A 14,247-nucleotide genomic window follows, 5' to 3' on the forward strand; every position below is an offset into this window, starting at 1 on the left:
TCATTTATAATCACATGTGTTTGTGATACTACACTACTCCAATCTCGTCATTGTTAGAACTCGGGATTTGTACTACACTTCCACCTTAGCAGAATGCAGTCAGGAGAAGCAGCCATATGCAGCCTCATGTAGGTAGGATCTTTGTAGACTGCGGGAAAAGGCTCAACTTTTGTGGGTTTTCAAACTCCACTTCATTTGGAATAGTTTTAAGAGTGCGTATGGGGACAAGTAGTGGAATGTATGACATGTAGTAACCAAGAAGTGAACTGCTGAGATTGTTTAGCCTCGCATGATAGCCTTGCATGATTGCATGTTTATGAGTTGATAGATATTTGACTTTACCTGGCATGGCAGACATCTGTAGAAGTTAATGCCACTTCCTGTGCCCGAAGTAAGAACATTTCTGAACTGCCTTTTTCACCCGTCTTTATATGTGCTGTGTGTGTTCACATGATACTGTCGTGTACAACACTTTCAGAGAAAGTGCTAAAATAATCATTGTCCTATGTGCGATACTTGTGAGAGTTTTTTAATTGAACAAACATATTGTGTGTGCTGATGGTGGATTGATTTCCTTGTGGTGATTAACAGTTTTCTAACTCTGGTGGTCAGTGATTTACGGGAAATTTTGAAATACATTGTACTAGTATTTGTGTTGTCCAAACTTGATGCATTGTAGGTGAGAAAAATCCACATGGTGTCAGTAATTTTGTTTGGACAGTCCCCATAGCAGAGGAGAGGGGGAGAGAACCCAACCCAACTGAAAGAATAATAATTGCCATTTGCTGTGTCGGTGAGATTAGTAAACTATGACATAATGTGTCAGTGTGATGCTCTCCAGTGCCTTCAGGTGTTCTGAATAAGGTGTTAGTTGTAGCAAACTTGTATGTCCTTGGAGAATGAACTGTTTGTACACTGTACTTGACTTTTTTTTTTTTTTTTTTTGGTTCTTTTTACCACTTATAGAAGTAGAACCATCTGTGCAGGAGATAGATAGAAACTAGTGATTTGTTCAGTGCATGTTCAGCAGCATTTCTAGTTAACAAAATCTAGAATTTAAGAATAAAATGAAAAAGTAGAAAACCACATGCCGGGATACTTTCCTTCGTGGTATTACATACTACAGACTGAGGCATCAGCAAACTGAAGTCATATGTCCTGTAATTACTTGACCTGCTGGAGTGTAGATTTTGTCTGTAATGCATGTGTACACCCAGGACTTTGTCTGATACACGTATACTGGGACTAAGGAATTTTGATGATAAGTATTCATGTTTGAATTCCTTGTCTCAAGTTTGTCTCAAAGTTGTTCGACATCTTTTTGTTTTGCAAGAAGTAAACGATAGGTAACAGAAGACATGCCAAATATTATTTGTTCTTTTTCCCAGGCTCTTCGATACTGTCTGCTAAATTAAGTTAAATTAATTAATTTTTTTTTTAGTTAGGAAAGAAAAGGAGGGGAAAAGAGGAGAACTAGGGGTGTACAGGGCCATAGATGTACAATTGTAGTTAGGTAATTCAAATACATTGGGTGTTTGTTCATGATGTGCAATGCCATCTTTGACAAAATACAGGTGATCATGTAGATGAAAGGAATTTATTGTGCTTTTTTGTTGTTGTTGATTTTTTAACAAAGATGTGATGTGTTATGCGTCTGTCATTCCACTCATTACTACTTCAGCTGTTTGATTTGATATTGGGTTCAAAAGCAGAATTCTATGTAGGGGCTTGTGTGGAGGGCATATTTTATATTTTGTACACTTGGGTGACTTTTTTTTTTTTTTTTTTGCTTCACTAAAACATTATTAAAGACAAAATGGTTTAGAAAATAATCCATCTCAACATATATAGTCATTTTGTCGTTGCTGAGTAGACATGTAGTATTTACACATGTTTTGTATGTTTTTTTTTTTTGTTAGTCTACCCGTTATATCTTGCATGTTTGGATGTGTGTGGGTGTACACAAACACAAATAAATATGTATGTATGTAAATACACAGTAAACCTTGGGTGAGTTAACATTATAAATGTCAGCAAATTGCCCAAGTGATTGAAAATAATAAGTCCCAATTCTTTTTTGGTTTTTTTTTGCCACTTTGTTGACTTCATTGTAAGTCATTCTCCCGTCCCTTGTGTCTTGGTCTTGTGTGTGGACTTTCGCGAGGTTTACTGTGCATTTTCATATATTATAATATAAACGTATTATATATATATATATATACATGTGTGTGTGTGTGTGTGAAGCTTGTAGGTTTGCAGAACAAAATTGGTTTTACGCAGTACGCTAACTACACATCGCCTTTTTATTCGTTGTGTCGTAGTGCTTTTTTTCTTAAGACAAGATTCAGAGGTGTTCATTGGTGTATTTCTTATTGATGTATGTAGGTCTTTATATAATATATAATGTATATATATATATATATATATTCATTTATTTATGCGTGTGTGTGTATGTGTATGTGTGTGTATGTGTACATGCATTGCAGTTCATTTCATTTCATTTCATTTATTTATTTAAGCCCCCGTTCCACTATCACGATTTGGACCCCGATCTGTCCCGATCTAGCAGATCGGGAGAGAGCGGCAAAAGCGTACGGGGATCGGAAGCATCGTAGCAGCAGCGTGTGGAGGTCGGGGTTGGAGCGGGCAGTTTTTCAGATCGGGAGGAAATTTTGAACCGGTTCAAAATTTCTTCCCGATCTCCCCGATCAAAATTGACATATTTTTAATCGTACGGCAAGCGGGGAGAGCGTAGTGACAGCGTAAACGCAGCGGGGAGAGCGTAATGACGGCGTAAACGCAGCGGGATGAGCGTAACAAGGTCTTTCTGAGCGTAGTAACATCGGCACAAGAACGGGAAGTAATTTTAGCTGTAATTTTCGAAGAAGAAGAAGAGATGAAGAAAAAGAAGAGAAGAAAGCAGCGAAGCAGCTACCCAAAAGGCGAAGAAAGAGAGACTGCACGTGATGCTGAAAGAGGAGGAAGAGGACATAGCAGAATTTTGAAGAATATGAAATCATCTACAACTGGAGGAAGACGGACTATAAAAGCAAGGACATCAAGAAAAATCCTTTGAAAAATCAGCACGTCTTTGTTTATACAATGCATTGCTGCAAAAGAACCGTGAGTTGAGGAGGCTCTTCAAGTTCAAGTACAAGTTGATTTATTTCACTTCCAACAAACAAATAATAAAAAATACAAAGAAACGCTCATATACACAGACGTCATGAAATCAATACCACAATGCGATGAACAGAATAACATTGTAAAAGAGATACAGGCAAATTATCAACAGAGATACAAATAACAGTTACGTCACTGTGGTAAATGCATACAAAATATTGCTGGAAATGGAGGGGACTGCTAAAAAGCAGAGCTTGTAGTATTAGAATGCAGTCCCCTCATAGAGAAAAATATATAATTGCAAAAAACAACAACAACAAATTTCCCTAAGCGGTAGCGAAAAAAAGACAGACAGACAGAGTAATACACACATTATATGCACACATACGGACGCACATTAACAAACACATGGCGGCTCTCTTGTAAGGAAAAACTTGATGAGAGGATAGAAAGATATAGTAGTGAAGAAGGTAGTAAGTCCGAGGTGGACAAGGGGGGGGGGGGGGGGAGGAGGGGAGAGGAGAGGGAAATGGTGGGTCATAACCAGGGCACTGGAGGCACAGAAGCACGGGCTCGCTGATGAAGAAAAGTGAGAATAACGAAGCAACAACAACTTTGAAAATCAAAAGTAAAAAAAGAAGAATGAATCTTCGAGGTCCACAGTATATTTCTTCGGTTCTGCATGCTAATAAGTTGACTGACTGCTGACCCACAGTCGAATCGGGGTACATCGGGGCACATCGGGCACTTTTCAGCTCTCTGAACGGGGTAACAGCGTGATAAGATCGTATAGATCGTTCAGAGCGTAGATACAGCGTGCATTGGTCGGATAACATCGGCAACATCGCACTAACAGCGTAGCTACATCGTTCTAAAGCGTACCGGCAGCGGCAGAGATCGCGATGTCTAATTCCCGATCATCGTAGTAAGAGCGTAGCAAGCACTTGGTAGTCGTAACTGCAGCGTACTTAGAGCGTTCTAACATCGTACTGTGTCCAGATCGGCTCAGGTTTTACCCGATCCTTCCCGACCTGAGAAAATTGTCAAATCGTAGCGAGAACGGCATAGTGGAACGGGGGCTTTATGCACGGCACATACTTCAGCCCGAAGGCTGTTCTTCCGCAGGTCCGTGCGGATAAAAAAAATACAACATAGATAAACATTTTATACAGAAATGAAAAAAGAAACCAAACAAACAAAAAACAAAACTCATACATAAAAACAAAAAAAAATAGAAAAAACACAACAACATGTTGATGAAACTGCGGCACACATTTCGACAGAAACAAACATGATCAATCAAAGATAACCATGTACAATTATACAAGTACATCGCCGTAGTTTTTTAAAATAAAAGAGACGAAAACAAATGAGAGTTCAGGAGAGAGAGAGAATGAGGGAGACAGACAGAAAGAGAAACAGAGAGAGAGAGAGGGGGGAGAGATAGGGAGAGAGAAGCCCATGCAAAGGGGGGAAACTGAAAAAGTCAATTAACAGTTTCGGTCGAGTGCGTTTTTAAAGCTTACAAACGTTGGTTTTTGTTTCAATTCCAGTGGTAACTTATTCCAATGCATTGATCCAGAATATGTCAAACTTTTATGTTTGAAACAAGTCTTAATCAAAGGTAACACAAAATTTAACGATGAATTCCTTACGTTATAGCTGAAAACTTTAAATTGAAACATATCAAGCAAATATTTCGGACAAAACTTGTGTGCAATTTTATACATAATTTAGAGTATGTTTATGTCGCCCCTTATCCAGTTGAACATTCTTTATCATGTCAACAAATGATTATGTCAACAAAACATGTGAAGCCTAGGTTGCCTCCTGGGGTACCATTTCGTGAAAGTTGTCAGCCCTGACAACTGACAACTTCAGTAAAATCCTTGGTTTTGATTGGCTGAGAAGCTCTGGTCACCGACAGCGACCATGGTGATTGTCAGAAACCGACAGTTAGTCAGGGCTTACAAGTTTCATGAAACATTGCACTGGATGAAACGGGAGACACAAGGCATATACAAAAGGTATATATATATATATATATATATATATATATATATATATATATATATATATATATCAATCACTATACACACAACAGACTCGTGTCACGATGTATTAATAAAAGTTGTTAAAGAATAACATCAAAATGTACCTTTATATACTATAGTAATATAACATACTGAACAATTACAGATGCATGTATAAGGATATATGTATTATATAATTTTATTCTATATATCCAACAAACTGAAATCATTTAATCCTAAAACGTACATTTCTATCTTCATGATAAAATTGCCTCGCATTCGTCTGTTTTGTTCTTCCCTCTCTCACCCTCTCACCCTCTCCTTGCGCCAACCAGCTGTATACCCTCGCTGAGTGAAATGAACATTATTTGCAGACGATATGAAGTAATTGAATATTCGACAAGAGTATTTGCCAAGTGGTCCGAACAGCACAACTCATAGGCAAATAGGTTTTGTTGGTTACATTCTGACCTTATATTAATGTCACATTCGGGTGTATGGCAACTACAGCACTTACTCTATTTCCTCCATGGACAAGCTTTAACGTTTCAAAAGTACACTGTATAATGCTCTCATCAAACCATAAAAGAAAGTGTATAAATTTTATACGAGGAAATTGAAAGGTTTACGTTCTATGAAAGTGAAACGTTAGTACATGTACAAACATGTACAGTAGCGGAACAGTGGCCTATACAGTTGACGAACTTATGAAGATTATAAGGAAACATATAGACAACCATTAGACATTACTTTTTTTATCTGTTCTGTCCTAGTGCGTTGGCCTTTCTGGAGTCGAGTCGACTACCCAGATGCTTCGTCGACTAACATTGTGTTCAGACAGCGCTTCAAAACTCTCTTGTACTCGGGTGACCAATACTTTGCCTGCACAGTCTTCATATTTAGCATGTAGCATTCAAGTAGTGATTTGTTGTTGTTAATCATAGTAGTTTTTCATCAAGTTGTTTCTTTCTGACTGCTCAATAGATATCAAATACATTGTCTTAGTCTCTTTCTCGAGAATGAAGAAGCGTGATTTCGTTTTATAGTGCGAATTCATATATTTTTGTATAATCATGCTTTCTTTCTTTCTTTTTTCTCTCTCTCTCTCTGCAAGCTTAAGGAATTTGGTTTTCAAGGCAACTTATATCTACGTATTTCGAGGTCCTCAAAGAAGGCATAACATGCAACAATAAATGTTCAATTTATGCATATATTAATTGGTTAAGATACACGGCTGCGAAGATGGGACGTCCACGGAGAGCACAGTGCAAAGAGAGGGAAGGATATGTTATGAAATCGATTCAACACAAAATTACCTTTAAGGGAGAATTTCAGACAATAATTTTTGATATCACATCATGAAGTACAATTGTACATAAATTGAGAGTGCCATGTATGGATTCGTGGAATTTATTGAGGTCCTTGAGTAGATAAACAAACACTCTGAAAACCCCAAACAAATACACTGGACAAGCATGGTGACATTAGGAGGCCTACATGTTCCAGTACTGTAGCGATGTGGGCCTAATTCAATATCAAAATACCACTTGCTTATATTGAAAAAAGTTCACATTAAATTTATAGAATTTATGCATTCTTCTTTCTTGTGTTCTGCTTCCACGCGCACCCAACCCGATATTCTTATGTGAAGCTGCTGTGTCACCATCCTTGTTCGAAGTGATTTGTTATAAGTTTTGAAAGTATTCTTATTTTTCATCCCGATCACTATGTATTCTGAAACTAAGTACCCAGTATAACCAAGTTATAATGTTCAAAGGCATGAAGAGCAAAAGCCTAAAAAGCAACTAAATGTCTCCTTCAAGTCAAAACACTCACTGTAGATGAGCATGTAATCCATGCTTTGAAATCGATACTTTGCAGGAAGAAACTCATGGGTTGATATTACTGTGTACATGGGTACTTGTTTGTTTGTTTGTTTGTTTGTTTGTTTGTTTGTTTTTTATAACATTACTGCTATTCAAAATAATACACGCTATTGCTTTCGATGCGACCTTTGATCAGGGTTTTGTTTTGTTTTTTTTTACTTTCTTTACGGCAATACGGCTTTATTGATAAAATGATCCATGCCTTTGCTTTTGATTCAGCCTCGAATGCGAGAACCAACGTGAATCAATCGCAACGGAGAAGGAGTTGCCATCCGGTTCATGAGAGAAGTCAAATTCCCGACTAAATTAGAATGAGCTCTTATCACGCGCATAATGATGCCATCATCAGTAGGATAGGACGCAATGTCAATGGCATACATGTATTGAAAGAGTTCGTTATGGGAAAATGTCTGGACTAACATTGGAGGACTTCATGCTCTGCCGGCTCAGGTGTACAGAGGCGAATGATAATAAAAGTAAGAGGACTGTTGCCATGTTTTATACTCTTTGCAGCCTATATCTCAGAATCCAGCAGCGAAGGGAATAATCTTTTAAATTTTGCTACATTTGGCGAGACAACAAAAGGTGGGAAATCCTTGTGACTAGTAAAGGAGTAGGACAATTCATTTCACCTACATACCCGAAGGGTAATAGGGTGAATACTGAGACACGATGTTTTGCTGTAATAATCTCTGTCGACATAGGTTCATGCCTAGAAATAATGATTGCTCTATATCCTCTTGTAAAGCACTATAGGAATACCTCACAGGATTCGACTCTATTTTTTTTAATTTTTTTTTTTGTCTGTGGTGGCCTGAAAAGGACATGTAGGAGCCCGAAATAAAAGCAAAATGAAGTAAAACGGGATGATAGAAATTCCACTAACTACGATCAAAAATGGACAAGTTTTTGGATTTCATGTTTTTACGAAACTTATATCTCCCTCAAACTTGATCTGCACATAAATCTTCATGTTGTGAAATTGTGTTGGGGGAGGGGGTTGTTAGACGATTATCATTTGAATGAAATTATTCTTGATGTTCAGGTATCAAGAAGACTCGCTTCTTACGGTGTATTTACCATAAAATTTCCCCCAATAACATAATCACTAACCGTTTTGGTTTTCAATCTCTTGCGTGTATTTCACATTTACAAATTATGGAGTCACTAATACACAAAACATTGTCACCTGATTGTAATCAATTTTATACTACTGATTCACCCAGCATACAGTCATCCTGATTCCCCTCTAGCAAAATTTCCTATGCTCTTTGGTGCTTTGCTCTATCGTACGGAGAGCTGAATTATTAAACGCTGTTTGCTTCTTGTTTTTTTTTTTTTCAGGCAGAGCAGCGAAGGGGAATTTGAGTGCAGGAGCTCCTATCAACAATTTGTTGTCCACGTCTCGTGTTTAAAGATCTTGCCGCAACGTCACGACGCGTCACAGGACTCAGTTGACAAGCATTCACCATGACCTCTATATTTCTAGCAGGACGCTTCGCAATTATTCTACTCTGTCTCTGTAACCCTGCGTTTGAGTATCGAGATTCCGTCAGTCATTCCACTAGGCATCCATGCACTTTTCACCACATAGGCCAAACTTTTTTAGCAACATGCAGCAATCGAAACCTCCGAGAAGTTCCGTCTCATCTACCTCCAGACATAACGGGACTCGACCTGACTAAGAACAAATTTGAAACGCTTTCCAAGAAGTCATTCGTTGATATGCCTGCAGTAACAATGTTGAAACTGTTGAGAAACCAGCTAAAACATATCGCGAAAGAAGCTTTTTATCCACTTCAGCGCCTCGAAGAGCTATTGCTGGGTTATAACCATCTCACCACCCTGAATGCAGACACGTTTTCAATGAATCCGAATCTTCGCTTTCTTGATTTGGCACACAATAATTTTACGACGATTCCTCTTACAGCACTGAACCAGCTCCGCCCGTGGTCGACTGTAAACTTCGATGCAAATGTCGGGAGCCAATTTCGCTTCGCAGGACGTCTAATTACAAGTATCAGCATGTTCTACCTCAGGTGGAATAAAATTAAAAGAATTAACATGAATGATTTTGCACCATTAACAACGGCAAACATTTCCCGGATGAAAATGTCTAGGAACAACATCGTGTATATTTCATATGGCACATTTGAGCGTTTGAAACATGTAAAACAGCTAGATCTTGACAACAATAATTTAAAAGATTTGACATTGGATGCATTTCTTGGGATGGATTCACTGGAGTATCTGAACCTAAACATCAGCAATATTGTACGAATCCGGGGCTTCCGATCCAACACCACTCTCCGTGTTCCTCCCTTAGTAAAACTATATCTTTCACAAAATAAAGTATCATCCCTATCAGAAGGAGTGTTTAATGGATTGAATATTTTACTGTCATTAAATCTCAGATCGTGTAGGATAAAGAGTTTGCAAAATCGCACGTTTGAGGGTTTGTGGTCCCTACAAATACTTGACCTGGGCGAGAATTTGTTGACTACTATCGCAGAGTCGGTGCTGCAACATGTTCCAAATCTTCAGAAGCTGGTATTGTTCAACAATAAGATATCCCTCTTGGACTTTGAACTTTCTGCGAAGCTCCAACACTTGGCGTTCCTAGATTTATCATTTAATGAAATTTTCAAGCTCCAGCGAAGCTTTTTTCGGTTTGTCTCAGTGAAGACCATAGACATGTCCAATAATTACATTGGTTCTGTAGAATTCGGTCCATTTTCTCTTCTGTCTAACTTGACATGTCTGAGACTAAGCGCAAATCCAATTCGAAGAATCCTAAACAGCGGATTCGCCGGTTTGGACAACCTAGAACACTTAGACCTAACAGGTCTAGGATTCGCAACAGAGGTCAGGAACCCCTTTAAATGTCTTCGGAGGTTGTCATTCCTTGATTTATCCCACGGCAGCTTTGGAATAGGAAGCACAACGTTTAATGAGTTGACCTCACTTCGCACACTAGATTTGAGCTCTGCTGCCATCACCGGAGAGAAATTGATTACAAATACTGGTCCTGTACTGACTGCACTGTCTTCTCTCGAAAAACTTTTTTTACAGAGCAACCAGCTCTCCACTTTATATTTTAATACATTCACTGGCCTCTTAAAGTTGAAAGAATTACACCTTACAAAATGTGGAATCGCAAGCCTTCCCACGCAGTTGTTTTCCAATTTATCGTCTCTAGAGAAGTTATACCTCGATAAGAACAACATTCTTTCTCTTACTTTTGATCACTTTCGTTGGTTAACCTCTCTCCACTACTTGTATTTGAATACAAATAGATTAAGTGGAAATCTAGATAAAGACATTTTCAGGCGAAACAATAAATTGTACATAGTGTCATTACGTCAAAATGCTATCACAGGTATAGCAGAAAACACTTTCCTTCCAATGAAATATTTGGATATATCTGAGAATGAACTTGCGTGCACTTGCAACCTGTCTTGGTTTAGAAGTTTCCTTAGTAAAGGTAATCTGACCCTATTAAACCCCAGTACCACTGTTTGCTCACCTCAATCTCTCTCACAGTTTGCGGGGAAATCAATTTTAGAGTTTAACCCTGACAAAGCATGTGGGCCAAACCTGACTGTTTACATCACGGCGAGTACACTGGTCTTGTCATGTATTATTGGATCCGTTCTGGCTTGGCGAAACCGATGGTGGCTGAATTACAAGTGCTTTCATTTGAGGCTTCTCATCATTGGATACTATGAGATGGAGGACGCACGCGAACATCAGGATTACCGTTACGACCTCAATATTATCTTCCCCGATGAAGACGAGGGTTGGGTGCTTGAAGAGTTTATGTTAGCTGTCCAGGAGCATCTTCCAGACTTCCCTCGCAACAGGATCGTGTGCGGCGATGACGATTTGCCCCTGGGCAGTACGCGCTTTGACGCCATCGATCGGGTCATTGAGAACAGCTTTAAGAACCTGGTAATCGTCAGCAACGCGTCCGTCGACGATGCCAACTACCTGATGATGCTACAAATGGCCGTGGCGCACATGAACGACGTCCAACTCGAAAACGTCGTCATGGTTTTTCGAGAAGACATTCCAGACAACCAGCTTCCCTATCTGGTACGACTGTTCCTCAGTAAGAATAAACCTTACTTCCAATGGAGCGAAGAAAGATACCAAGAAATGCTCTTCTGGGAAAGACTTGCAAAAACGTTGACGAGAAACAAGAAAATAAATGGCGTTTTACCTCTCTGACTTGCAAATAGCTAGCAAGAGAGAAATGTGGTCACATAACACATAATTATGACGTCACATACATTAATCAGTGGTTTGATGACGAATTTCGATGTTTCCGGTGCCCCCGATCAGAACATGCTGTCTGAAAATCATTATGAGTGATGCCTACTATGACTGACAGTTTCTGACAGTCTATGGTGTATAAAGGACAAATTGCCTTTTTAACTAATCAGTTATTAAATCAAGAATATTACGTTTCGGCAACATAATGGACGTGCAGACCATAATCAATATCTTGTTCTTACTTCTTTTTCTCTGTGTTGATTTTTGCAAGGATATCTTTTCTCGGTTTCATGAGCGAATGCTAATCTTCTTCTCCATGAAATGGCTGGACGGAGTGCTTACCCAAAGCAAGTGAATTAAATCAATTCCTCAGCAAAATACAAGATATTAGATATTAACAACTGTTTTTTTTTTCAGGGTAATGTTCGTTATTCCCAAGCTTCGTTCATCCAAAAATGAAATTGGGTTTATTATTCCGAAAAATTCGTTATTCCAAAACACACAAATTCCAGACACACGTAGTTCGATGTACGTTCATGCGAATATTTATTGCGTCATTCCAAAGTTCGTTATCCCGAAGGTTCGTAGTTGCGAAAATGACATAGGACTCGTTATTTCGAAGTTTCGTTAATATGAAAATGAAATAAGGTTCGATTTCGTTATTCTGACCATGGAATATGGTTCGATAATCCGAAAATTTAAAGACGGTGTGTACTAACAAATTTTCGGAATTGCGAACCTTTTTTTTCTATTTTCGGATTAACAAACCTTTGAAATTAAAGTTGAACCGGCGAATCTTTGTTGTTGTTGTTGTTGTTGCTGTTCATGAATGGCAATGCCAGCTTATCATTATTATGCCATTACTAGCGTAATCATGATTATCACGATTAGAATTATCACGACCGTAATCATGACTGATATATTATTGTCTTGTGGCAGATAACTAGAATTGATATACTCTGACGCAACAAAACGGTATAGATGCCGAGCTCCGTCTCTTTTGATCAAGTAAGAACGAGAAATGTGAAAGAAAGCACTGCAATGCCTGTTTTGCAACTATATCCACATTTTTACATAGAAGAAAGAAACTAAAAGCAAGTTTGGAATATAACACGAACTGGATAACATATGGTGATATTGTTGCCAATTTACAATAAGTGAATACTACGTATTATATAATATAGTAAGTATGAAATAAGCGAATTATAACCCCATGGATATAACGCGACGGTACATGATTTCGATTATGACAACGTGAGAACGCTGGGGAAAAGAGAAAAAGTATAAATCTCCGCAGAAATAAATAAAACTGACTGATTTCAGTGGGAGGTACTCGCTGAAAAACTTTTAGTACGCGTATACACAGTCTCTCGGTCGAAAGACAACTTGGAGGCATATGTAGCCAGCAGAGAGAATCGTCACAAAGGTAGAAAATAGAGGTCAATAGCTAAGCACATGCACACAGGAGTACGCACATGAATATAGTTTTTGACATACTAGTAGTATACTGCATAGTATATACACGTATGAATTCTAATCTTTATATTCTTTATTTGAAAAGCCATAAAAATAAAAAAACACCCCCTACCAAAAACGTGCCCACGCTTGTTTACTCCCTCATCAGATGCGTCATGCAGCCCTACGATCGTGTGTTGCAAAGATGCATTGAAATACCTGGAGCTGTGTGGAACGTATATGATTATTTAGGCAAAGGCATGAAGTCAAAATATACTTTTATTATCAAATTAAGTCACATTCCTTGTTGTATTGGATCATTGTAAACAGACAGAAATAAAGATATCATTACTTCGTAGGCTCCCATCAAACTATGACAAAACTACACTAAACTTCTTTTCTATTTCCTTTCGTGGGTGACATCAACAAGATGTCTCATTCGTGTCAAGGTTAAGTGCACTCATGTAACAATATATCAGCAATGACTTTTATGGGAACTAATTTGCACGTGTGGTTCGAGTGCAATGTAATATCAACCAACGATATACTGAAGACATTTGAAGCTTTGAACATGTTGAAATTCAATAACTGTCATAAAATTATAATAATTGTCCGATTTTCACTAAACCTCTACCATTTTCTTTGTCTGGTTCTGCTATATTTCGCAAGAATCCCAACCAGTGTGGCGGATTTCCACTTTGATTTCCGAACTGAGGTAATCCGCTCTTCCGCACGTGAATTATTTTAGAAACTGTCAAAATGTCAAAAATAATGATTCGTGCATCAGGTTATTTTCATTGCAACTGACTTGCAATTGCTCTTCATCGACGTCAATAATACCCGTGTACATTGTATTACGTATGTCCATGATTTCTTATCATAGTTATCATTTAACTCACTGAATACTGAATGAATGCGTACGTCAATGAGAGCAATTTGTCAGTTTTAGTTGCAAGGTAAAAATGCTTTATTATACATTTCCAATGTGTCAAGAGGATTCTTTAGATTTAGCATTGTTTAGATTTTTAGAGATGTAGATGAAAGTAAAGGTATGAAAAAATATCAGTGTTCATTTTGTTGTATCATTTTATGATGACTTTTGTGTGGAGTGTCAAGATGACATACTGTGGTATTGTTTGATGTTACTATAACTATCATTATTACTGAAAATGATCTTGTTGTTCTTTGAAAATTACACACATATTACAATAATGTACACTTCACATCTTTACTCCATAACTGTTTCCTAACAGATTTTAAAGGACAAGTCCACCTTCATATACATGTGGATTGAGTAAATGCAGCAATATTTGTAGAACACATCAGTGAAAGCTTGGGGAAAATTGAACAATCCGTTCAAAAGTTATGAATTGTTAAAAAGTATCTGCACAGTCATTGCTGGATGTCAAGACTAGTAGAGTGTATGATGTCACATGCGTACAACGATATAAGGAAAATATAAAGAGAATTTCACA

The 14,247-nt window shown here is 38.0% G+C and overlaps 1 protein-coding gene across 1 annotated transcript; it reads left to right on the forward strand.

Annotated features, from left to right (window-relative positions):
• Nucleotides 1-9,106: 9,106 nt before the first annotated feature.
• On the forward strand, nucleotides 9,107-11,272 carry LOC139741691 (toll-like receptor 4). The gene is made up of 2 exons (XM_071652271.1): nucleotides 9,107-9,367; nucleotides 10,586-11,272. Exons 1-2 carry the CDS (start codon nucleotides 9,107-9,109, stop codon nucleotides 11,270-11,272), a joined length of 948 nt encoding a protein of 315 aa, XP_071508372.1.
• Nucleotides 11,273-14,247: the final 2,975 nt, after the last annotated feature.

Source organism: Diadema antillarum, unplaced genomic scaffold (genome assembly GCF_040938485.1).
Source record: "Diadema antillarum isolate AM-2024a unplaced genomic scaffold, OU_Dant_1.0 seq00000946_RagTag, whole genome shotgun sequence".
NCBI lineage: Eukaryota > Metazoa > Echinodermata > Echinoidea > Diadematoida > Diadematidae > Diadema > Diadema antillarum.

Excerpts from the sequence above, each read along its gene's own strand:
- LOC139741691 (XM_071652271.1), top strand. The coding sequence starts at position 9,107 with ATGAATGATTTTGCACCATTAACAACGGCAAACATTTCCCGGATGAAA. Across the intron at positions 9,368-10,585 it reads CTCTCCGTGTTCCTCCCTTA|TTTGCGGGGAAATCAATTTT; the intron begins GTAAAACTATAT and ends TCTCTCTCACAG.